The sequence below is a fragment of the Macaca nemestrina genome, chromosome 6, assembly GCF_043159975.1.
Source record: "Macaca nemestrina isolate mMacNem1 chromosome 6, mMacNem.hap1, whole genome shotgun sequence".
Taxonomy (NCBI): domain Eukaryota; kingdom Metazoa; phylum Chordata; class Mammalia; order Primates; family Cercopithecidae; genus Macaca; species Macaca nemestrina.
In genome coordinates this window covers 108,208,509-108,235,122 of record NC_092130.1, presented here as the reverse complement: position 1 = coordinate 108,235,122, position 26,614 = coordinate 108,208,509, and the positions used below count along the sequence as shown (strand labels likewise).

Here is a 26,614-nt window from a genome sequence, read left to right as displayed (position 1 = left end):
AACGCGGGGATCTCTGCCTGGAGAGGGAATGCTTTCACTTCCCAGAGGCCCACAGGCCCAGCTGCCTGTGGGTTTTGTGTATTGGGTGACACTTTGAAAAGTTTCTGCCCTGTAAGGGGAGGAGGCACTGTTTCAGGTATTTCATCGTCCTTGTGGTTTCCTGGGTAACCCTGATAAATGTACTTCTCGTAGTTTTTCTCCTTTTGAAATGTGGATAATAAGACATTTCCTTGTGAGAGGTGGGGAGAGAAAAAGGGAAGGAGGAGGAGGTACTTTGTCTAAGTCTGTCCTTTGATCTGATCATGTTTATCCATTTCATTCACCCAGTCATTGAGGCTTCTGGTACTTCTCGTTGAGCCCTTCAGATGTTCTTATTAAATATTTGACCTTTATAAGATGCAGATGTACAATGAAAAGATAGCCCAGGTTAGCTATTTCATACTATCTGTGGAGAGGCAGATCTACATAACTTTGTCATTTTGATTTTTCAATGGTTTGCTGACATTTATTACTAATACAGGACTGGCCTTTTCATTTTGTAACATATATTTGACAGAAAAGATGGGGAAAGAAAAAGAATTTTAAACTCAAGATGAAACTCATGCCACAAGTGACAGGCAGTTCCAAGAGTTTGCTGACACTTGTTTTGAGAGACTATGATTTTAAAGGAGGCATTTCTCGCCACATTTGTGTCCAGCACAGAAAAGTAGGATTGTTGTGCTTTTAGAGGGGCACACCCTCTGAGTTGTGTTAATACTGATTCTTTGTTTTCCTTCAAAACTTGCCTTGCATGTACATGTGAACATGCATGAGAGCAACTTTGCAGTCAAATAAACAGGATGCAGGCTATCAGATTTGGAGCTTCACAATCTCTATGCTTCGGTGTTCAAAGAACCCAAGTAAATGGTCTGTTCTTTTTGATTATACCTGTAACTTTTTGTAGTATAAATGTGGATGTGTGATACTTTAGAAAACTTAGTTTTTCCTTTTGAAGTTTTTCATTGTGTTTCTTACATTTCAGAAACATCCTGGAATACTCACATACACTGTTTATATACACAGGGGCACACACAAATCACATGTGCACCTGCGTGTATGAGAGAGCCATCCGGCAGGTTTCAAAGTCATATTTGCTTTTTGATGCAGTTTGAAGTATTGAAACTACTAAACTATGTTGGATTCTGAAGTTGTGCCTTTTAAATAACGTGACTGTGTTTTTCTCATTCTGCCATATGTGGTCAGAGACCCTCTCTTGTAGTATTGCTCATTTTTGTTCAAGTTGTGTCAACCATGCATCAAACCTCCAAGAAACTGATAGAGTTGAAGGAGATACATGCTACACATGAACTAGGCCATTGCTGATTATGCAGATAATTCGTATAATTTCTTACCATTTCAACTTGACAGAATCCCTTAAATATTTCTGAGTTGTGTAGTCCTGGCTGCGGTACAGCTTCTACTCTTCCCTGGAACCAGTTCTTAGAGAGAGAAGTCTGTTCTGGCATCGTATGTGTGTGTCTGAACCTTGTAGAGCAGTTGGAGCCTTTCTTCTTCCTACCTACCTGTTGACGGTATTATTGGAGAGAGTCAGATGCAGGAGGATTCTCAGGCTGCTCTGAGCCTGGCTTTAGGGCAGTACCTATCCCACCTGAACACTCCAATTCGGACAGCTCACACTGACAGAGAGCCTAGGTTCTAAGGTAACCTGAATTCTTCCCAGTAAAATGGGAGAGCATTGGGTGAGCTGTTTCCACCCCAAGTCATGAACCCGTATCTTCAGTTCGGCAAAATAGAGATGGAAGTGGATTTTCTTCTCCCCGTTTTAAGAGTAGAGGTTATGATAGCCTTTTTGTTGCTGGAGATTTTCAGGTTTTGCAGTTTGGAAATAAACATCCCAAAGATCATCTCTACATCCATCGAGTCATTATCTGTCTCAAAGGACTAGCATTGCTTTATATTTATTATGTAGATTCGGAAGGCCAGGTGTCCTCATCTCCAGGGCAGCGTGTGTGGCTATTGCATCCTGTTATTATACAGTGATCAATTCTGGCTCCATGTCCTTCCCTAAGGACGTGAAACATGTGCTTACATTATGACTTCCACTTTTGGGATGCCCCTTAACTGTTCTAAATCCTGTTTCCTTTTCCAAGTCTAACCCCATACCTTACCTGGCTGAGTAGTTTGTCTCCTTTCCAAAGGAACTTTCTGTTCCCAAGTTGTCCTGTTTTGCCATCCTTGATAAGGGTGTCCCCAGTGTCCAGGTGAGGACGCCTTGCTCTCACCATCAATCAGATATGCCTTAACCCTTGAGATATCTCTCATTCCCAAAGTTAGTTCCTTTCCTGCACACTTGCTGACTTGTGTGACAGATTGTTCATTTTGAATATTTTATACTAGCTATTTGTTCGGACTCACATTGTATTCTGGAGGACTTTATCTTAGCTTTTTTTTAAATATCAGCTTCTTGCTTCTATCAAAGGGTGAAATTCAGCTTTGAGCCTGTGAATGAGCATCTTAGAACTCATAAGGATAGAATGTTTGTAACACTTAAATGAGAGCTTGAATGGTTTCAGACTCTTACCTTAAACCTTCATTATAGTAGAAATTGTCATCATGGATACTTTTGGTTTGCTACATTACAGTTGCCTTATAGTTCAATGTGTTGCTGGTTTGTTAGTTAATTTACTCTCGGAGAAAAATATTGAAGGTTTTTCTTATAACTCACAGCCCTACTTTTGCCTGTAACTCTTGGGGTTCCTGGGGAAAGAAGCCTACAGACGTACTCTCAGGCCTAGATTCTCAAAGATGACACGGTACTGATGAACTGAAAGACTCTGTCTCTTGTTCTATGTCCCAAGGACAGTATCTTATGCCCTTCATTCTTTTTTGTCTTGACCATGGCAGACATGAGATTGTTGGAATGCACGCTGGCTTTTGTCTACTGTTTTGCCGTACAGCTTACATGTTCCATTGGAAATAGTTCCTTCTATATAACTGGCTTTGTCCTTCTCTCCCTTCCCCTCATTTCCTCAAGGTAGTCTCAGTACAGCCATTCACCTGCTGCTTTGAGGGACAGAAACCTAGGCTTAAATGAAGAGACTTTTTATACCAAAATGTGTTGGTTTAGACTGAAGTAATGATTGCATGTTTTAGAGATTTTCAGTTTCATAGGTCTGTGGCTATTCCATTCATTGAGGATCCTCTCACAGCTCAGAATGGAAATGAGTTGGCCTGTATTCACGTCGCTGCTTATGTTTATAGCATCTTTTCTTTGCCCATTGGATTAAAAACTTTTGGGGGGAAACAAATCAAGCTTCTCTTTTAATTATATCTGCTCTCTGTCACACCTTAAAGGGCTACAATTGATTTCTAAATGTTGCTGCGAAGTTTTGAGTTGGACCTTTAGTCTTGCTGAAGTGCACTCTTGAGACTCCAGAAGATGCTTGTGTTTTAACCTTAATGTTCAGAAATCTGTCGTGTTTTCATTTTGTTTAAGTGATAATCTCTCAACCTTCATGACGCCTAAATCAATAAAACCATTATCCATGCCAATGGGTAGTTTGTGACTCAGTTCATCACTTTCAGCAAGTTTCCAAATTATTTTTCTGAGAACCAAAAAATAAGTTTTTGGGGTTTTTATTTTGGTAGGTTTTTTTTTGCAGAATTCACATTACTCAGCAATTGCTACGAACAGCAGGTACCTTCAGGGATCTTAAGCTAAATCCTGTAGTTGTCAGGATGTATTGAATTTTTTATGCGTTCGGCATCTTCCCTTCAGAAACATCTGTAGTGTCTGATGAGATTTTCCTTTGTTTTGCTCATGAATGTATGTCATGACTATGAGAACTATGGAGAATCCTCTTCCCTCTGGCCCTGGTATTCCAGGTGTTAGTAAACCTGTACTCACCCCTTTTACCCAAATCTCAACTCCACATTTATTAAGCACCTAATTGTGTACCTGGGCACTGTGACCCAATTCTGAAAGCCATAGGCTTGCTGTCAATGAAGACAAGTAAATGAATCATTGCAAACCAGGATAATCCAGAAGTATTTACAAGGTACATATAAGCCATAGGAGTGGTCAGTGGGTAACAGAGAATTTGGTCTCAGGGAGCCAGAAGAGACACCACATAGAAAAGGTTTTGAAAGATATTTTGGTGTTGACGAAAGTGAAGAACAGGGCCTTTCCAAGGGGCAGGAGAAATGGTGTGTACGAAGGCTTGGTGACCTTGGCAACGCAGAGTCCCAGGAACTAGACATGGCTTAGCATGGCTGAAGCAGAGAGTTGGAAGGGGCAGTACTACACAGTGGTTAAGAGGGTCGTTCTGAAGCCCATTCACCTGAGTTAACATCTTGACTATATGAGATTGGTTATGTTAACTTTGGACTTCAGTTGCTCCGTCTATAAAATAGGGATAAGTATTTATCTTATAGGATTGTTGTGAAGATTAAAATGCATTCATATGTGTAAAATGTTTAATGAAATGACTGGCATATACAAATTCTCAATAAATTTTAGCTGTTAATATTATTGCTGTCATTACAAATGAAAATGAGTAGTGGGTGATGAAGCTGGAGTGGAGAGCTGAGGCGCTTGGCATTTGAAGGAGTTTGGTTTTGATCCTGTGCTGAGGAGACATGTCTAGCCATACTAGGGTTTAGGTCTGGGACTGGGGGTGAGACTTGGAAGCCAGTTAATAAGTTCTTGGGGTAGTCTATTTAAAAGATTTTGCAGGGCTAGATAAAGAATGAAGTGAGATTGTGCCTTTGAGAGATATGAAGGATATGACTTTGAGAGAAGTCGGTGAGCCATTGGCTCTGAGGGAAGAAGAAATATTCCATGATGGCCCTGGGGTTTTTGACACTGGGAATCAAGGAGAGGGAGGAACCACCTGTACTTATGAGAGTGAGGCAGGGGAAAACACAAGAGCCTATATTATACTTGTCCCTTTTGTCCCCTGAAGCTCAGTTATTCACATTTATTGAAGATCTTTTGTGCACTGAACACCATGGGATATTTATTCCTTCATTCAGCCAATATCCCAACCCTGTATCCCATGCTGGTCAAGGGACACAGTGATAAATGAGATAGACAGAGTGCTTAGGCCTCACCAAGAAACAAATATCTAACTAAGTCAATTGCCAAATTGTGGTCAGTGTTCCCATGGCTGTAAGCAAGAACTGAGATGAGAACATAACCCTGTGGGATGGTGATGGGAGTTACTTCAGATAACATGGTTAGGGAAGGTCTTTCGAGAAGGTGATTTTTAAGGGAGCCCTAAAGGATGAGAAAGAGCCATCGTGGGAGGAGTTTGGGGACAGGCATCTGGGAACATCAAAGGCACTGAGACTGGGAAGAAAGAGCCCCCTAGGCAGGCAGCTGAGTACATAAATCCAGAGCACTCAGACAGGCTGTGCCAAAATAATAAACATGGGACTCACCATTAAGGCCATCTGAGAAATATATCAGATTAATACATGGGAGAATTAAAGATACCCCACTTAAGGTGTGGGCAGAAATTCAGCGAGGTACGGGAAAAGAGACTTAGTTGGAAAAAGTCCCCTAAGAAGGGAGGGGACCAGGAGGGCGCTGTCCTGGAAATCCCAAGAGGAAAATGGTCAACACCCCCAGCACTCCACAGAGAGTTGAAGTGAAGGTGTGTGTTGTATCTGGCAACTGGAAACTCATGGATGACTTGAGCATGAACAGGCGCCCCAGGGTAGGGGTGTCATAACCCAGAAAAGAGTGAAGCAAGGACTTGGAGAACATGGGTGGTGGCCACTCTCTGTGGGCAGCTAAATACAGCAGCAGCCCAGCTATGATGGCCTTGCCTCTGCACGTTCGTGACTGGCCCGCCAGCCCTCCTCCCTGAATCATATCCCCTTACTCACTGTTGCTCACTTTGTTGTCAGCTTCATTGCCCAAATTGGCAATGACAGTTTCCTTTTCACCTCCCTCTGGAAGTTCAAATTTCTTCCACAGCCTTATGACTGTTCCCTTCTGACATGTTTATGTTTGGAGTTTCTGTTACTGTAAAGCCCTGACCGAGTGTCTCTGGCTCCCACACACCACCTTTTGCTCTCCTCCTGAGGCCCTGGTACTCCAGCCCCTCCCCTGCAGCCTAGTCCACAGGAGACTGAAGTCTGGCCCCACTTGTTGCTCCTCTCCTCCTCTCCACGCCTGACCTGCAGGCTCTGCCCCTCCCTGAGTCCCTGCGCCCATTTCCTCCTACTCCTTGCTTTGCCCAGGCCTGTTTTATAGTTGCTTCCTTTCATCCTTGTACTTTCTTTATGCTCTTGACTGTGTCTTCGGCAGGCAGGACAGGCTTACAAATCATGCAGGGCTCGCCCCTTCAGTACTTCTCTCATTTCTAGTTAGCTCTCACGTTGCTAATATTCCATGACGCCGTCCAGCAACCTGGGCTGCCCTTGCTCTTGACCCTCCCCCGCCCCAGCCTGGTCAGGGATACCCCTAGAGCAAAGGAGAAAACTGAGCTCCAAGCCCAGAGCTTCCAGCAGCTGAGTGGCTCCTGTTGACAGCCTGGCTGTCCCAACTGTGGCAGCATTCTGCAGATTCTGGGCATCTAAGGCTTACCAGATACAAAGGATGGAAGCAGAAATATGCACAGTTCAAAAATGTTGCTTTTAGCTTCTAGTGTGAAACTTACAATAGGAAATCACAGACTGTTTTGCCCCTGTAATATGTAGGTCTTTTGTGAGACAAGCGGGAGTGAGGAAGCGAAGAAAAGAGTGAGAGAGAAGGGGAGAGAGAAATGTGTGAGAGTGTAAAAACTAGATTTCAAAAGAAATTCATTAAAAATAAAACATGAGAATTACGGAGCATATGCTGCATGGGGAGACATGGACTATTCACTGCTATTGTGTGTGTGAGAGAGAGTGTTTCTGTGTGTGTGTTCTTCACTCAAGGCAGTGGTGCGAGTAGTATATTGATGAGTGCACAGTGATGGGTAGAACATTATATTCCTTAATGGTTTTGCTTGCTTCTCTTTACGTATCTCTCCTATTATCAGAAGGCCAAGTGATGATACCTTTAAACAGGAATCGTAAGCTTCAAGATAGAGACCATTTGCCTTCTGGGTTAAAGATTGACAGGTGTTAGGGTCAAGGAATCATTTGAGTTCCTGTATGGAGATGGCCCATAGAAGAGGAAGCTTGGAATAGAATTCAGTCTGAATAATTTGGGAAAGTCCTCCTTCTGTTGGTTGAAATGGAAATAGCTGGCCTCTCACAGAGATGGAAACTGGAGGCCCTGGACCCCAGCCTCACCCTCCATACACACCCATCTCTAGTGTGAGTAAGCATGCACAAAGCTATGTTAATCTGAGCTGTCTTCACTACCTGTAACTAGTCATTTGGGAGTGACATCATGGTAACTGAGTAATCCTTTTGAAACTTAAATAGTAGAGCCAAGATATTAAAATGGTCCTGGGGCTACCCGGATGAAAGTAGGTACAAAGTGTGCATTAAATTGTCTACTAAAAGTAAGAGTCTCTATCAGTAGGAACTTGTTTTTTGTGATAATGTGGCTCATTTTGTAACTAGATAGATCTCAAAAGTTCATACATTTGTTAATACTTGTAGTTCTGGTACTCTTCTTATTTCCAGGCAGACAGAAGAAAAGAAAAGGAAAAATTCCACTAGGAACTTGGTTATAATTTCTGAAAATGTTGACCTTAAACCTTATTAATAGAATAAAAGGACCTGTGGGAATTTTAGCTACATGAATGTCTATTGGACATGCCTATTTGAGAAGGTAATCATACTAATATCACAAGTGACATATCATATGGTTTTATTTTAAAGAAAAAAGACCATAGCAGAGAATTTAGGCTTTGATCAGTACTTGAAGGTAAAATAGATTGGTAAGAAGAATAGGCAGTCATTAATGTATGTCTCTTATCTGAAGCACCCCATTGCTTACTTTATTATAGAATCCTGGAAATTTTTACATTCTGCTTTGTGGTCCCACATTTATCAGTGACTGATTTTGTCAGAGTTTGAGAGCTCTTAGCAAATTGTAATTGCAGGCGCTAGTATAAGCAAAATGCAGATCTTGACATCTGGTAGGCCAACCACCATTTTTATTCTGAAGTTCTTGAATAAACTTTTAGCTGTTCAAAGTAAGTACCGGCACCCTGTGCCCCTGGAAAATTTCTAACCTGACATGGAAGTTCAAGTGGCAGTGTCTTTTAGAGGTAGTATATTAGGTTCCAAGTGAATCACCTAGGTGGAGGGAATGAGAAACTGAAAATTGGTGAAATTGGCTGAGGTCTCCTAGGGTCATAGAATTCGAAGGGGAAGAAAGCTGATAGATTTACCAGGCCCATTTTGCCATATGAGTGTTTATTGAAGCTGTCAAACAAAACAAAAGCTGTAAAGAGGTATGCTTTATTCTATCTAATTTTAAATGTTACAGTGTATGTATATGTCTCACACTTTACTGGGTTTCTTAAGAGTCATTATTGGAATATTATCTAGTCATTGACAAATTTCTCAGCTATGAAATCTATAGAAAGTCACTGAATCCATAGCTTATATAAAAATCACTTATGCCTCTGTCACATTAATGTCTTCTAAAATGCAATATGATTAATATATTTAAATTGGGAATTATAATAATTAAATATTTTACTTTTATAGATTTATGGAAGGGTTGAGGGAAAAAAATTATGTTTGGCATGGGAAAAACTACCAGCTGAATAAAGTACTCGAGGAAATATGGTAAATGAAGCCTTTGTTACTGTAAAACAATAGCCACTAAGTGGCTATTATGTAATGTTATTTCTTATGTCTGATTTGAGTGGCTTGTTGATCTTGGAACTTGAGATATAATTCCTGTAAAAATATTACTTTCACTTGGCTAATCTCAAGACTTTTGATACAAAAATCAAAGACTTTTCCAAATAGATTACCTAGATCAGGAACTAAGCACTGGAGCTACTGAAGCTATATCAGAATTTTTTTTTTTTTTTTTTTTTTTGTCCATATAAGGACTGATTTTATCTACTTACTATTCCCTATCCTAGTACCCATCCAGATAAACACAAGTAATTTGCTAACCCCAAAACTGGTGTATTGTAAAATTAACCTAGGCTTGTTCAACCACTGCAAAGGGCAGGCATGTGGCAAAACAATTGATAGGCACATCAGCTGCCTTGGCAAGTTGAATGGATGATTGTAAGTTCGCATTTCCATAGTGGGTCCCTAAGCAGAAGGATTTCTCATCTTTGATCTCAAATGGCCTTAGTGACCAGTGGAGCTAAACAGATGTGGGATAATTTGGGTGCTTTAGGTAATAGTTCTTGTTATGGATTCTGCAAAATAAGCCTCTAAGCTTATGAATCATAATTTCCTATATGTTTTAGGATTTGATGTCTGGGGTTATGTATTTGAACCATGGAATAAAAGTTGCCATGTTTTTACTGTGTGGCCTGTAAAGCTTATATGTAGCGTTCTTTCTCAGTAGATGCCTTCTCTCCTGTCAAGTTCAGGCAAGTTAGCCTTTGAAATCAAGGATTTTTAAAGTGAAAAATCAATAGTGGTTTTGTTAACATTGGATCCCAGGCTTGAGATCGGAGACCTGCCCTCTTCAGTCCAGTTATTGGATCTCGGTGCTTTTTAATGCTATTTTACCAGCATAGCCATGGCCAAAATGCCATTTTAGCAGGTAGACTTCATTTTTCTATAACACTGTGATTGATTATATATTATTTGATGGCTTCTTATAGAGGAAGCTCTTTAATCAAGAGCAATCGTGGCTTTTCTTACCTTTTGAGATTTAGCCTTCCAATTGTCTACCTTCTCACATCAGATCTAGGGTGATTTGGGGGCCAAAAGGTACAGATACTGAACTGATTAGATATTAATATGATACAACATTTTTATGCCATTTCTAGGATATAGAAACATTCCATGGAATGGGTCCCAGGTTGGAAATCCATGAGGGAAAAGCGTTCTGACTCTTGGCGCTGATAAACATATTCAGAAATGTTGTATTCCAGCCAGAGTAAATATATATGCCCTTTATACTTTTTTTCAGTTAGCAGAAGTTACTTCTAAACACTTATTTTGGCATTAAGGAAGCTCGTCATGACCTATTGTTCCAGAAAGATTATAGTCCTCGTTTTAAGCCAGTTCTTTAGTTCCCATGTAAGTGACTTGCCCGGCCTGGAGCTGAAGAAACAACCCCTGCTTTTCAAACCTTCCATTCTTATATGTGTGCCCAGCAGGCAGTGGCTTGTAGCTGTTCCTTCAGCCACTTAACAGGTTTGATTTCAAAGCTTTTAATAGAGAAACTAACATGTTTGGAGGGGATTCATGGCCCAACATTTATGGATTTTGTTGGGAAGTCTCAGGTGTGTATTTATCTTAAAGTATATGTTAAGGCCTATTAGATGAAAGTAATTGTTTGTGCTTTGTTCTGTTTTGGTTTTGTCTTCTAGTCCTAGACTGAATTTCTTAAGATTATTTTAGGGATTGGATTGGGAGGGAGTAGTTCTGAGTCCCGAAGGCTATATACCTTCTCTTGCAGTTCCTTTTCTTTGGCTTCCTGGAAGCACTAAAGAGGAGTCAAGTGACTGTAAATTCGGCCAAAAGACAGAGAAACCAAGAGCTGGAAATTAACCTCTGAAACATGGGAAGTTAATTCATTTACAAACACTTGGAGGGGTTATTTATGAGCCATGCATCTCTCTGACCCTTTTACTGCTTTGGGAGCTTGTGGATGAGGCTGAATCACTCTCTGAAACCTGATAACCTGATAACCTAGTTTGGCTAAGTTTGGCTTCTGAGAACAGGGTCTGAGGATTTATCACATCACCTCATTTTTTCATTTGTATGACAAATATTTATTGAGTTCCTTTTATGTGACCAGGGCTATGATTATCACCTGGGAAATGAAGATATGTATAGCATGATCCTTTTCTTCAAGTAGCTCAATCTAGTGGGCTTTAGACAGTAATACAGACAAGGAATTAGAGTGACGTGCAGTAACTGGTAGATCTACCAACATCAGCCCAGGAGGAGGGAGGGGGAGAATATCTGTGGAGACAGTTTGATATAGTCTCATTTAATCCTCACAACAACTCCATGAAGGATATGTTATTATATTTATTATACAGATGAAAAAATTGAGGATTAGAGAAATTACCTAACTGTCCCCAAATCTCACCAGTAGTAAGTAGTGAATTTGGATAAAAACTTTACTATCTTATGGCCAAAAGAAATATAGCTCCAACAACATTCTAATTACTGAAAATAATATTTGTAAAGCAAGATTTTAGTACCTTTTTAATTTTATAGGACAATTCAGAAGATATTTGTGGAATATAGAGCTCTGATAATTTTGATCTTTCATTTAGAAAATGCTGCCCACTGTCTGAGGGAAGAGAGTGAAAAACAGAAATAGGTTTTACTTTGTTTTAAGATTGCCACCTGCTGATTCTCTTTCCTGTTAATGGAAATTGTAAATGTATTCTGCTGTAATTTCCTCATCTTAAAGTATCACAGTTTATGATGGTGTTTAAATGGGTTTGTGCTTTTAAATTGAAGCTTTACTTACGGTGTAGCTCTGCACAGCTGCTGTCTTCCAGGCCTTTGAATGAGTAACACCCCACGCACTGAGGCTTATTTTCCTGAGCTTTCCCTCTATGTTTTATAAAATCCTGCACATTCACATAAGTGTATATGTTATCCACACATTTCAAAATCCATGCCGATCTTCTAATAATGCATGTAGTTCATCCCTTAGAAAGGACAACAATTCTTTCTGCTTATATGGATGGCAATACAATGGGTATGCCAGAAAATATCTGTTGGGAGATTTTAGAGATGAATTACTTATAGTCTTCTTTCCTTTTAAAAAATGTAATAATTTGGCTTGAAGGTGCTATTGCTAACTGTTTTTAAGGAGGAGATGACTCGATGGCATTCAAATACACCTTTTCCTTTGAGAAAATTACTGTGTTTAGAGAACGGAAAAGTAACTGCTTTGTAATACATAAAACAATTGCATAAGAATAGACTATAAATAATCTACAACACACAAAGGACACAAATATTGTGTCCAGAATTCTCTAAACCACACACACACAAACTTTACTGGCCATCTCTTAGCTTTTGATAATACAATACGTGAGCTGTTTTTGGGGAATAGCTGCCCCTACCTAAAGACGGAAAGAAGTCTTCCCTCTAGGGACTTTGTTAAAGGTTAAAGAAAGTGTGTTTTATTACTACTAACCTAGACCCAAGACTTACTCAGATTTGTACTGACGCAGGGTTTACCACTTGTATTTACTCCAGGCAACTAGGTGTTAGTTTTGTTGAGACAGGTTTATTGAGATAACGTTTATATACAGTAAAATCATCCTTTTTCAGGTATGTAGTTCAATAAATTTTAACAAATAAATTTATGTAGCTAACATGCAAGTAAAGGTATAGAGTGTTTCTTTTTTAATTTTTTTTATTTTTATTTTTTTGAGACAGAGTCTCACCCTGTCACCCAGGCTGGAGTGTGGTGGTGTGATCTCAGCTCAGTGCAACCTCTGCCTCCTGGGTTCAAGCGATTCTCCTGCCTCAGCCTCCCGTGTAGCTGGGATTACAGGTGTGCACCACTATGCCCAGTTAATTTTTGTGTTTTTAGTAGAGATGGGGTTTCTCCATGTTGGTCAGGCTGGTCTGGAACTGCTGCCCTCGTGATCCGCCCATCTCAGCCTCCCAAAGTGCAGGGATTGCAGGTGTGAGCCACCGCACCCGGCCGAGTATTTCTATTACCTCAAAAAATTTTATGTAGATTTAGCAGTTTGATGATGCTAATATACGATTAGAATAAGACATTTGTTTTGCTCTCCTTTCCTATTTTATAATTATGTTTTACATTTTATTAATATTTCACAATTTTTTCTTAATATCCTTTTTCTATTCCATCCAGGATACTATGGTACACTGTGTCATCCTCTTTAAAAATCATTTTTATTAGGAAGTGATTAACACATAGTTAGATTACATGGTGATATTGTCAAGTGAAAAATGCATCAGAATGAAATACCTGAAAGATAAGCAAACTAAATTGTGTGGTCTACTATTAATATGTAATAGCTCTTTTGGACAGACAACAGTTGCTTATGCCTGTAATCCCAGCACTTTGAGAGGCAGAAGGGTCACTTGAGCGCTGGAGTTCAAGACCAGCCTGGGCAATGTAGGGAGAGCATTGTCTCCATAAAAATTTTTTAAACGGCCAGGCGCGGTGGCTCACGCCTGTAATCCCAGCACTTTGGGAGGCCGAGGTGGGCAGATCATGAGGTCAGGAGATTGAGACCATCCTGGCTAACACAGTAAAACCCCGTCTCTACTAAAAATACAAAAAAAAAGAAACAAAATTAGCCGGGCATGGTGGCAGGCGCCTATAGTCCCAGCTACTCAGGAGGCTGAGGCAGGAGAATGGCTTGAACCCGGGAGGTGGAGCTTTCAGTGAGCCGAGATCGTGCCACTGCACTCCAGCCTGGGTGGCACAGGGAGACTCCATCTCAAAAAAAAAAAAAAAAAAAATTTAAACATGCATACCTGTGGTCCCAGCTACTCCGGAGACTGAGGTTGGAGGATTGCTTGAGCCCGGGAGGTCGCAGCTGCAGCGAGCAATGGTCGTGCCACTGCACTTCAGCCTGGGTGACAGAGCAAGACCTTGTCTCAAAAAAAAAAGTCCCTTTGATACTACATAGATGAAAAAACTTATAGGAAACCAGATAAACAGATATGACTAGCAGGAAATTGTTAAGAATAATTTGGGGATGTTTACTGGGGACGGAAACGGCCTTGACAGTGGAGGACTTGGAAGGTGTATAATTTAAGATATAGATTATGATTGTTGGAAAGTAAGCATGGAGATCCAGAAGGAATCGTAGAGTTTTTCTATGCAGGTGAAGATGGAAGAAAATATGTATTTTACAAAAGATAAATTACAAGGATGTTATTTGCTTTGTAAAATAACTTATCAAGTCCTTCTACTATTTTTATTATATTTTAATTTTAATGAACCTTATATAACCTTTAAATTTTAAACTAATACATGCTCAAGACAAAAAATGGGGAAAATATTTTTTTAAAAATCACCCCAAATTCTAGTACTCAGATATAACCACTCTTACAAACTTGGCAGAGTAATATTTTTCCTCTCTGCGTATGTGCACACATGTTGCATGCATACCACAATGCAGATATTTTATTGTACCTCCTGGTTTATTATCTGCTGTTTTCCCTTAATGAGATTCTTTTAAATGCCCAACTTTGCAATGGTAAGATTTCTAGAAATTTTAAAAAATACCTATAGTATACAAGAAGACTGGGGCGGGTTGATGGTAAGTCCTGGGGCACACTGGAAAGGAGTCCAGAGGCTGCTGTGCTAGTTAATGCGCAGCTGCACCCATTGTGGGCGTGTCCACAACCAGCTTCCTGGTATGCAGTGGAGATGGGCCCATTGACACTAGTGAAGGCACCCTGGATGGGCTCACATTTCAGGTCCTGTTTTTCTCCTTCTGTATTCGGATCTCTCTTGAAATGCTTCCTTTAAAAATACTAATCCTAGCTGAGAAAGACTCCAATTACCATCTCCCCACAGGCTTAAATGTTGAACCTCAAGATCTAAACTTTATCCCTTATGTATGTGAGCAGGCTTGCCAGATGGCAGGCCAATTAATATATTTTTGCAAGGTGTAGAAATGTTTTTTCTCCATAGGGGAACAATGAATCCATCTGCTCCTCATCTTCCTTTCCCCTCTGTCTTTTGGGGAAAATCATATTTAATTTTCAGACATAAGTTATGCAACTTTGTAAGTGATAGTTTCTGCTTTTTAAGGGAAATAGTTTTAATAACTGAAACTTTTTTTTAACTATAAAGATGTGAAGAACCCTATCATGGACTAAAATATATGGACATCTAAGTTCTATCCAGGGAATTACTGTTTTTGAAAGTTGAGTATATAGAGTTGTATGTTGAAAATTTGATTCATGGAGATATAATCTGGAATAGACTTTCAGAAACGTCTAGTTGAACCCCCTCATTGTAAGGTAGGAAACTAATGTTTAGGTAACAAAATTTCAAGCTGATAAACAACAGAGATGGTCTGGGAATCTTGTCTTCAGGTTCCAAAGTAGGACAACCATGGTGAAAATAGAATCTTTAATCTCTTGAGGCGAAAACCTAGTTAAGATTCAACTAGGAGAAGTATGCTCATATTTATGCCTATTCTCCCTTGAGTTTCAGGCACTGAACTGTACATGTCACCTCTACAGTGTCTTTTTGCCCTCAAGTGGCAATTCAGATCAGCAGGTAATTAACTATTTAGTGACTATGCCTTGCCTCCCAGTTCTGTTGAAAGTTCCTGAAGGATAATTGCCACATCCTCTTTTAAAGTACTTATGGATGGTGTACTACCTGGTCATGGAATGAATGAATTACTGAATATATAGATATCAATGAGGTTATTTTACAAAATTCTCTCAGAGAGTGTTGGAATTCTAGGAGCATGACCACATTATAGCCTTCCCACAATCTGCCACATTATCATACAGAATTTGGTTTCTTTTCCCTTTGGTATGAAGGAATTTACCACTGACTATTCCAGAAGCTTCTCTTAGAAGGATTGCTTCACCTACTTACCATCATGTTTGATGTCCTCCATATTTTGGTATAGATGGGCTTGTATCAGTTACTGTTAAACAAGAAGGAAGGATTTAGACTTGGCATTATTTATTTTATTCAAGTTGACACCTCTTCCTCTGTATTCTTGCTAAGAGGCCCTTCTCATACAGTAGAAAGGGTTTAGACTTTGGATTTGGACAGACGGTTGGAATCCTGAGTTAGACTGTGACCTTGGCAGGCCATCTCATGTATGATGCTTGGTTTCCTCATCTTTCAGTATGGAAAATAATCAGCAAGCCTTTTTTGTACCATAAGTAAAATGGATTGTGAAGCACTTAGAGCAGGTGTCGACAGACTACAGCCTATAGGCCCAATCTGGCTACTGCCTGGTTTTGTGTACTGACCTTTATTAGAACACAGCTACACTGATTCCCATGGGATGGTCTGTGGCTCTTTGTGCTATAATGACAGAATCGAGTAGTTGCCACAGAAACTCTGGCCTGCAATTATCTGGCCCTTGACAGAAAGACTTTGCTAGCCTCTTACCTAGGACAATCCCTGGCAAATATAGAGACTCAATAAATTGTAATTTTACTCTTTTTCCATTGGTTGTTTCAAGTTCAGTCTTTCCTTTAGGCACTTTTTCAAGAAAGTGAGTTCAGGCATGGCCTTCTCTGGTAACCCTTCTACAGCCCCACCCCACTTCTGGAGTATAGCCAAGGCCTTGAGCCGTGGTACAGGACAGAACATGTTGAAAGAGGTATCTTCATGGCCCCCACACCCTGATATGTATCATGTCCTGACTTGAATTGAATGTTGTGCATGTTACAGAAATAGAATTTTCTCTTATCTAAGTGTAAATACAGGCATGCTGTATAGATTGCAACATATCCCAATTTAGCTTAGATTATTTCTTACTATATATTGCAAGGTGAGTCCAGTCTATGCTCCTTCAAAAACTTCTAAACACATTTGAAAATCCACTAAAAAAATTATTACAAATTACAAATACCATATTTAGCAAGGGACCTTCTGAAATCTTAAACCAGGAATTTCTGAAGCAACTCTGAGCCATTTGAACAAAAAAGTTGTCAAAGGAGCAATAAGATTTTTTTGGTGTGTTTATTTTGCTTTGTTTTTTAAGCAAAGTGAATTCACAGTTTCTTAGCAGTTTTGATTAGGGACACCCTGGTGTCTGGTAGAAGACTAAGACTGAGAATAGACTGTGGTAGAATGTGCCAGGTGAGGACTTACTGCTTGATTACCACACTCTAACTCCCACACACAGTGGAGAGAAAGATGAGAACTTTTGAGAGCTGCTAAAGGCAGTTATGTTTGCTTGGTATTTTTTATTTTAAAAAATGTATTGAGGAGTCATTTTTCAGGATACTAAAAGGATTTATTTGTTCAGTATTTTAACATTTCCTTGTGTCTTAAAAAATACTGAAGAAATTATAAGAGCATTACCCAAAATTTTGTAAAGTTCTCCTTGATTCTCTCTGTCCCCTACTTCCTGCATATTTTAATATTTCCTTTGCCTTCACACAGTCCTCAGCTAGCATTCATTCCAACATGTTGTAATTCTGTATATACTTATCTGAATTCCAAGCTGACTGCGAGTGTCTTGAGGCACAGACTTTATGCCAGCATAGTGCCTGGCACATAATAGACACTTAATAAAGGTTTATTGAATGAAAGCACCACACAGCATATTTGTGCGTATAGCGTTTTCTATCTTTTGGACTATGTCCTTAGGATAATTTCCCAGAATAGAGATTGTTATGCCAAAGTGACGTGAACATGTTTATGAATTTTAATACATCATGCCAAGTAGCTTTTTGTCTACTTGAGGTGCCTTCCAAGTTTGTGACTCTCATATTGCTTGGTACATTATTGCTAGAATGTCAGTCTGGTGTTCCATATTTTCTCTACCAAAAAAAAAAAAATGACAGTAGGGTACATTATTGCCAAATTCAAGTTTGGAATGAACATTGCATATACTTTAGGATGAAGAGCTTCTAAGGAATAAAATTCCCTCATGTGGAACTTGGGAAACAGGGAGGCAGGCAGCAGTGGCAAGGTACTGGATAAAAGATACTGTTATGGGGCAAAGAACTTCTGGAGTTTCATTACTACTATGAACCTTTACTGAATTGTCATCAGTATTTCAAGGAAACAATTGAATATTTTTGTTTACTTTTCCCCTTTAACACATTTAATGTTCAAATATGAAACATCACTAAATGCAAATTGCTGTTAATGCATATTCTAAGTTCTGCTTTTAACAAAGTCTGAAACTGTTTGTGTAATGTATAATGCATTTCCATCTTCAATAGATCTGATCTGTGTGTGTGAAATAAGATGGAGCCTCCATGCTGTGACCTTGAGCAACAGTAGCTTTTTTTTTGAGTTTGATATTTCCCCTCCCATACGCCTAGAATATGGCAGGCCCATAAATTACCAATGATAAATAGCCATATCTACCTTTTGGTGCAAGCATGTAATTGATGAATACATAGAATCACCCAAGTGATACTTTATAAGATGGCATGTAAAGTTTGTGGGATCTAAGCTAAATAGAGCAAGAACAATGTTCTATTAGAAGTATCCTGTGGAGATTGATTATTTTAATGAATAGGAAGGTTCAACAGATATTCTAAATAACTATGATTTATGATTACTCTAAGTTACATATTCCATTGTATATATATTATCGTCCAGCTTAGCTTTAACCCACATTAAGCCATGACTTCAATTTCTGGGGAGACAGTGACATAAAGGAATGAGAAAAAGTTCTTACATTGTAGGTCTGGCTTTCAGATAATATCCCTCATCTTTTCTAGCAATCTAGAGTCTGTGGGCCTTGACCTACTTAGACATTTTTAGGAGAATCTTTGAGGAGCCAATAATTACATGGTAGCACATGATCATGCATTGGTCATTCCAAGCCATAGCAGCTGAAAAGGACTCTATGAACAATGATGTCACTGTTTCCAGAGCCCATTGCTTTAAGACCTTAAAGATACATCTAGGTGGCTTGCGGAGAATCAAAGTTAGAAAGTCTTTCTGTGGACCCTGTGTCCTATTATTTAGACAGTGCCAAATGAATCTTCATTATGTGGATCAGAGTGAACATGCTGGAGGACTAAGAACAGATCCTCCTAACCCAATGGCTTTAACTCTGTTAAGATGGGTACTTTTATTCTGAGTTATTTGCAAACTTATGGGTGGAGGGCAGGATGGTGGGGTAATTATGACATGATATTTTGAGTGTTTGAAAGACTGGCAAATGTAGGATAAATATGCCTCCTTAGCTTATTCATATTCTGCACTCAGTTTTTTTAAAAATTTTTGTCTAATTATTGCTCCATCTCTTCTCCATTCTGTTCATGTCTTTTATTTTTTAGAATAGAAAAAAATGTTTAATTGTGTGCACATACAATTTACCATCTTGGCCATTTTTAAGTGTACACTTTAGTAGTGTTAAGTACATTTACAGTGCTGTGCAACCACAAAACTCCTTTCATCCTGCAAACCAAACTCTACTCATTAAAGAGCAACTCCCCATTCCCCCTCCCCCAACCCCTGACAGCCCCCATTCTAACTTTCTGTCTCTGTGAATTTGACTACTCTAGGTACCTCATTTAACTGGACTTATGTAGTATTTGTCTTTTTGTGGCTTGCTTATTTCACTTAGCACAATGTCCTCAAGGTTCACCCATGTTGTAGAATGTGTTGGAATTTTCTTCCTTGTTTCAGGCTGAACAGTATTTCATTGTGTATATACATATCTATATATATACATGCACATACAGATAGCTATATATGTACACACGATATATATCTATATATACACATACATAATCGTACAAGCATATATATGGAGGGTACACTGTTGTGCTCAAAATGTGGGGTGTGTATATATATATATATCTATATATACACACATTCAAAAGACTTTTGAATCTTTTTTCTAGAAAGGATTGTGTTATCTTTATCCGAAATAATGTTTAAGTACTATTTGCAGTCATTGAGGATAATCTTCTTTGGTGGTAAATAGGTAAACTGATTTTCTGTTTCTTAGATATTTGAGCTTTAACACTTAATATCTCAACTTGCTTTTGAATACCTTGAACGAAGAAACTGATAGGTCCACACGTACTGATGATGATGAAAGATTGTAAGAAGGAAAGGGATGATGCTTGTGAGAACCCAGGGCCTCATTCAGTGCCTAGAACATGCTTCCATTTTATGTTCGTTCTTTTGGGGATCCCGTGTGTTTTTTCATTTTTAGCTAAGGTCATCTGGAATGAAACAGTGTAATGAGATGAGCCCTGAAGTGTGACTCCAGAGATCTTGTTTTGTATAACTGTGTACTCCACGAATATGTACAATTATTATTTGTCCATTGAAAATAAGAATTTAAAAAGGGATCTTGTTTCTATTCACATTTCTGCCACTAACTAGTTGTGTGACATTGGCAAGACATTGTAGAATCACTATTCTTACCTGGTTTTTTTTTTTTAATTACAGATTCCATTGGTAGTATAGTAAAGCCTATGGATGTAATTTCAGAATAATATTTTTAAATGTATAACATAAAATACCTAATATTATAAAGGAAACCAATTATAATGAAATAGTCATGAACACATTAAAATATTTGTGATATATGTGGTTCTTTATTAGCACATAAGATACCAAGATCTAGAGGCATGTCTAGTAACTACCGTAACTTTGAAGTGATAATGAATACAAATAAATTTTTTTTTTTTTTTTTTTTGAGACAGAGTCTTGCTCTGTCACCCAGGCTGGAGTGCAGTGGCACGATCTCGGCTCACTGCAACCTCTGCTTCCTGGGTTCCAGCGATTCTCCTGCCTCAGCCTCCCGAGTAGCTGGGACTACAGGCGCCCGCCACCATGCCCGGTTAATTTTTGCATTTTTAATAGAGACGGGGTTTCGCCATGTTGGCCAGGGTGGTTTCGATCTCCTGACCTCAAGTGATCCACCCGCCTCTGCTTCACAAAGTGCTGAGATTACAGGTGTGAGCCACTGCGCCCGGCCATAATTTTTTAATATATCTGCAACAACTGTTAATGTGATATGGAAAAGTACGTGGCTAATACTGTGATGAGAGATGCATAAATGAAGGCAATGTTACATTTCAGTTTCTGGTTAGTGAAAATCATAATTTTTTTAAACAACCCAAGTTCATGGACACAGTGAGTTCTATTCATAGGCATCTTAAAAGTCCACAGACTCCAGGTCAGAAGTTCTCTGGTGTCTCCGGTGGCTTAAACACTAGTAGTGGAGTGAAAAGCTGACCCAGGTGGCCTCTGGAGTTTGTCATGAAACTTGATTATCAGGGGCCTGGCATAAATGAGGGGACGTTATACCAAAAAAGTAACCTTTGATTTACCTGGTCAGCACTCCAGTCAGAAGAGTGCTGGCTTTCATCAGTTACATTTACCTAGCATGTAGCTAGGAAAGCCCAGGAGTATATTAAAACAAAGAAGAACTATATGAAAGGAGTAGAGTAATTACCACCAGGATCATTTGCCTCTGGAGGGCCCCAAGGCCAGGACTTGCGGAAATGTGACTGTGTCCCCTGCACTTGTGTAGTACTTTAAAGGAGCCTGTATCTCTCAGCATCTCACCATTCCTTTGTCATAACTGCATGCTTTTCCCTAATTAAATGTGGCCACGAATGTATAAAGATTGTGTACTGCACCTACCTACTTGTCAGGCTTGAATTGGTATTGCTCAGCTGGACGTAAAATCTTTGAAATACAAAAAAGCTAAGGAATAATAATGATAAAGCTCTTCGCATCTGTTAGTCTTAAAGCAGTTTTGTTTTCTAGAGTTTGTAAATGTTTTAATGATCAAGGTCTAAGTATGTAATGAATAAGAGAAGTGGTGAGCAAAATTTATCCTAACCTTTTCAGAGGAGTGAAGACATTTCTTCTCATTACCTACATACCTACCACCTTCAATGCTACATTTTAGAGGGGAAAGAAATACTTTAAGAGGCAAAGCCTCAAATGCTTTTAAATGCCGTGCCACTTGCCTACTACAACAGCATCTCACAATAGTTTCTAATGGAGAGGAGCATTCTTTTTGGCTTTACAGTTACTGCATTAATGCTTCTGTGTTAATCTGGGTACAAACTCACAGCCTGATAGAATGGGGAGTAGAGCAAAGTACAGAGATTGATTTGTCTATCTGCTTGTGAAATATAATTCATGCAACCATCAGCAGAATGCTTTGTAAACATGGAATTATTTTCAGGTTATGAGATCCTCTACTAAATTAGATCGGAAGCTTGAAGCATAGACTGTAAGCAATTTTTCCTCCTTTAGTTGCTGCTATGGATCAATACATTTTATTGACTCTTCTAGGGTTTGCATACAATTTTCTATCATGGTCATTTATGCTAATCAGCATGAGACAGAATAATTGTAAATCATAGCCCCTTAGGCATACTTCTGGAATATTTGAGACCACAGTTAAAGAGATGGAAAAAACAATTCATCATTTTTTAATCACTCATGGAGGCTGACACAGATGTGGAGGGCAGAGACTCCCTCCCTCCTTATCTTTGGGTCTCACCTTATATTAATGTTTTAATTCTTAATGCAGATGAAAAAGAAACTCTTTGAAAATAAATCAAGTTTAAATTAGCCACTTAGGCCGGGCGCGGTGGCTCACGCCTGTAATCCCAGTGCTTTGGGAGGTCGAGGCGGGTGGATCACGAGGTCAGGCTATCGAGACCATCCTGGCTAACACGGTGAAACCCCATCTCTACTAAAAATACAAAAAAAAATATTAGCTGGGCGTAGTGGTAGGCGCCTGTTGTCCCAGCTACTTGGGAGGCTGAGGCAGGAGAATGGCATGAACCCAGGAGGCAGAGCTTGCAGTGAGCGGAGATCATGCCACTACACTCCAGCCTGGGCAATAGAGCGAGACTCCATCTCAAAAAAAACAAAAAAGCTAGTTATCTTTATTTGTGAAAATCCAAATATACCATGTTAAATATGGAAGGTAGAATATAATATATCCTATTTTTAATGATTTTACATAAGATTATTAAGTTATCTTCAAGAACGCTTATTTATATAATTATTGTAAAATATCAGAGTTATTGCTAGAAAATATATAAGGATATTTATCTACATTTTTAATGATATAATTCAGAGAATTAGTGTAGAAGACAGCAGTTTTATACTTTAATGTTGTACTAAGAAAGGTGATTTGAGTGCTGTTCACATTTATTGGCAGTACTGAACTCATTGAAATATGTAATCATTACAAAAAGAAAATAAAATGTATCTGTCTTGAGCAGTAGTTCATACAGATGTTCTTTATTCTCATCAGATTCCCAACTATGCTGTGGAAGGAAAGTTTAATCTAGCCACATACCATATCTCTGTATGCACTCACAGATGAATGTAAATATATGTTGTGCACATAAGGATCTGGAGGGGCTATTGATACCTCCTGGTACAACTGCAAAAAGAAACACAGTTTAGTGATGGAGTCTTAGACATGGTTCCTGGATGCACAGTTGTTTCTAACCATAGAACTGCATCAAAGATGGCAGAACTTCCTTCTAGTTTTCTTTTGATAATTCCAAATAAAAACTTTACCTGTCAGAATAAAAAGTAGAAGCTGTGCATTTTACAAGAATAAGCCTTTTCACCATAAGGGTTTTCAGTCTAAAAATATATTTGTGGATTGTTAATGAATAGAGTTGGATGAATACGGAATATTTTGACTTTTAGTCTGTATTAAGCAATTCAGATATGAAATATCCTTACTTCTCTGGAAGCTACTCTTTAGGGTAGGATCTGTTGTTATAACCACCTCTAAGTTTAAGATATGTAGAGGAGATTTCACTTGGAGATGAAGCTTGGAATTTGGAGCTGAGCGTAGTTGACTCTCCATCCTCTGCATTTATTTGTTCATTAATTCAGTAATATTAGTTGAGCACCTTCCATGTGTTAGGGATTGTGCTGGAGAGGCAGTGGTGAAGGAGACAGATGAGTCTCTACCTTCTTGAAAGCTTGCAGCTTTATAGGAGATGCTGTGGAGTTGGGTGTAGAGACAGGAAAACACAAAGAAGTAACAGAATTTACAGTATCGTGTGTGAGTACATGTCTGTCTTACGCGTCTCAGCCATGCCATGGTGAGGAATATTGTAGACTTTGAGGGCATCCAGGAGACACAAAACAAGTGGTCTGTAAAAGAAGTAAACAACCCTGATGGGTAAGAGATCATTGAAATGTGGAAGACTATAATCCAGGCAAAACACAACAACAACACCACCACAAAACAAATAGCTGTAGTAGAAAGAGACTCTGGAGTGAGAGTTGAGGAGAAATTCCATTAGAGTGACAAACAGGAAATGTACTCTGAGGGTAGGACGTGCCACTGAAGGGTTTTGTACAGGACAATAAGATCACATTTGCCCATAGGAAAGATTTCTAGTAATGAGGGATTGAACTGGAGTTGTGCAAGGAGTCCAGGATCTGAGTTAGAGCAAGCATCATGGGCTTCTGGGGCAGATGGTGATGATGCCACAAGCAGGTTGGTGGCTGTGAGAATGAAGGGAGATGCTCAGGAAGTGGATTCTGCAAGACTGGATGACTAACTGAATGATTAGAGTGAAGAAGAGCTAAAGTGGAGGTTGTGCTCATAGTTCTGCTTTAGCCTGTTAGATAATGGTGCCAGTTGCTGAAATGGGGAACACAGAAGTAAGACATGTTGGATGAACATGATAACTTCAGTTTGGGATTCATTGGATTGGAGCTTCTATAGACACACTCAAGTGGAGATGCTGGATATGTGGATCTGGATGGAAGGCAAGAGAGTTCCAGATTGGGGATTAAGAGTCATCCACCACCGGGCATGGTAACTTATGCCTGTAATCTCAGCACATTAGAAGGCCAAAGTGAGTGAATCGCTTGAGCCAAGGAATTTAAGACCAGCCTAGGCAACATGGCAAAACCCCATCTCTACAAAAATAAAAGATAAATTAGCTAGGCATGGTGTCATGTGCCTGTAGTGCTCGCTACCTGGGATGCTGAAGTGGGAAGATCACTTGAGCCTGGGAGGTTGAGGCAACAGGCAGCCATGATCACGTAACTGCACCCAGCCTGGGCAACAGAACAAGACCCTGTCTCAAAAAACAAACAAACAAACAAACAAACAAAAAGTCATATAAATAAAGATTAATGAAGAGCGCCAAAGTTATTTAGTGTTGAATATTCCTTTTCCAGGAGCTTCAAGTATTTATGGTTTGCTTAGACCCAGGTCAGAGTCTAATGTTTCTGGCCCTCTGCATTCCCAAGAGAAATGGAGGTGGGGATGGGGAGACAATTGGTTTGTTATTTAAAAAGTGTTTTCTAGGAAGGACAAGCCATAGAGCCTTCCATATACTTATCTTTCCCATAGGCATATATGTTTTGTTTTACTTTGGAGTAATATTTGGGATGTAAACATCTTTGCTTGTAGGAGGATCGGATATCTACTGAAATTTCATCAAACTGCTAGCATGTTTCTTTTAGTTAAGTATATTGAGGGACCTCACCATTCTGTGTATTTCATCTCTAAGAAAAAAGAAATAAGGCTGGAGAGGTTTGAAAGAAATTGAGCAGGAAATTGGGGTTGCAGAATTCCATGGCAAGGTGAAGGTGTTTTTTGATTGTTGGGTTTTGTTTGTTTCTTTCTTTCTTTTTTGATAAGAACAAAAAGTGTTTGCTACTTAGAAAACCTTTATTGGCAGCATTTCTGTGTCCATGAAGAACAAAAGTGAGGTGGACAGAATAGTAGGAGTTTTAGAAGGAAAGTACATTTCCTCATGGGAAAAAGGTAGGAGAAAGGAAAATGCAAACTCATTACTGTTGACTTTATAATTTAATATTAACATTATTGAAATGGCTGTGGACCTGAAAAATTTGTCCTGTTTACGAGTTTGTACAAAGTTAATCCTAATTATTCTGAAACTAAGACTCATTTTTTTCTACATTTGGACTTCTCTAAATTATATACTTAAATTTTGTTTAATGAAATTTTTTCAATTAAATAAAAATGTATTATATGTTTAAGGTTGGAATATACTAATATTTTACATGATTCCTTGTTGAGTGTTATATATATTTAGGAGCATCTAGGAAATTGTAAAACCAAATTTCAAATTAAATGTATATTTTTCTTATCTAAATATTTTGTATACATATGAGTCATTCACATCCTTATAGGTTTTTATTTAATGAATCATTTCTCAGGGCAATACAACATAAAGGCTCTATAGTTAATTTAGTAATAGCATAGCATGATACCTCTATTCTGTATCTCTTTTGTTTTATAGTCTTAGAAGCAATATTTGATGGCTTAGGGTTGTTTTCTTTTTAAACTTTGGCTTGAATCAGGTTAGCACTGAATGAGAGCTCTGAGATGACCATCTGATGTTTATTAGATAGCTGTGGTAAAATGGCATAATCATCATTTTGGTTTTGAAGAGGTAACCATAGCACTGGTGGCAAAAATGGGTCATCTGAGTGACATTTTAACTCAGAAAATAAATACGTTTTCATTTCTGTACATCACCATTCCAGAGCAGGCCTGGGACAAATTGGTCAGAGTCCCAAGGGGTGATATTTAGAATAAGATCTGTTTTGTATTAGTAATGAGGTTGTGGTTTTAAGCCCTTCCATTCTGTTTTGTAGTTTCAAGGGAGTTTAGTTTAAAACATTAAAACCATACAAACATTGTATATTTGGAACACCTCACGTCTTCTAAGTGTTCTGTACCTCAGCAGTTTTTTATCTTGGGTGTTTGTGTCACTCTCTTACAATGTCTCCTTTTATAAAGCCTTGGGTATCTCAATCGCTATGTTTTTATTTAGTATTTTAGTTCAGTAGAACATTGTGCTAAAGAGGCCAAGGTCATGGATGTTG

The 26,614-nt window shown here is 38.9% G+C and overlaps 1 protein-coding gene across 24 annotated transcripts in view; it reads left to right on the top strand.

The window, feature by feature from the left end:
- The window catches only part of LOC105475214 (microtubule associated serine/threonine kinase family member 4), a 577,292-nt gene that overhangs the window by 409,801 nt on the left and 140,877 nt on the right, over window positions 1–26,614 (top strand). The window contains exon 1 of one of the 24 annotated variants that reach the window (XM_011730312.3): window positions 11–10,376. The exons of the other annotated variants lie outside the window; for them this stretch is intronic. Coding sequence (XP_011728614.2) covers window positions 10,339–10,376 — 38 coding nt within the window. The 5' untranslated portion in view covers window positions 11–10,338. Of the gene's footprint in view, window positions 1–10; window positions 10,377–26,614 lie in introns of those variants that run through there. 24 annotated transcript variants of the gene reach the window in all.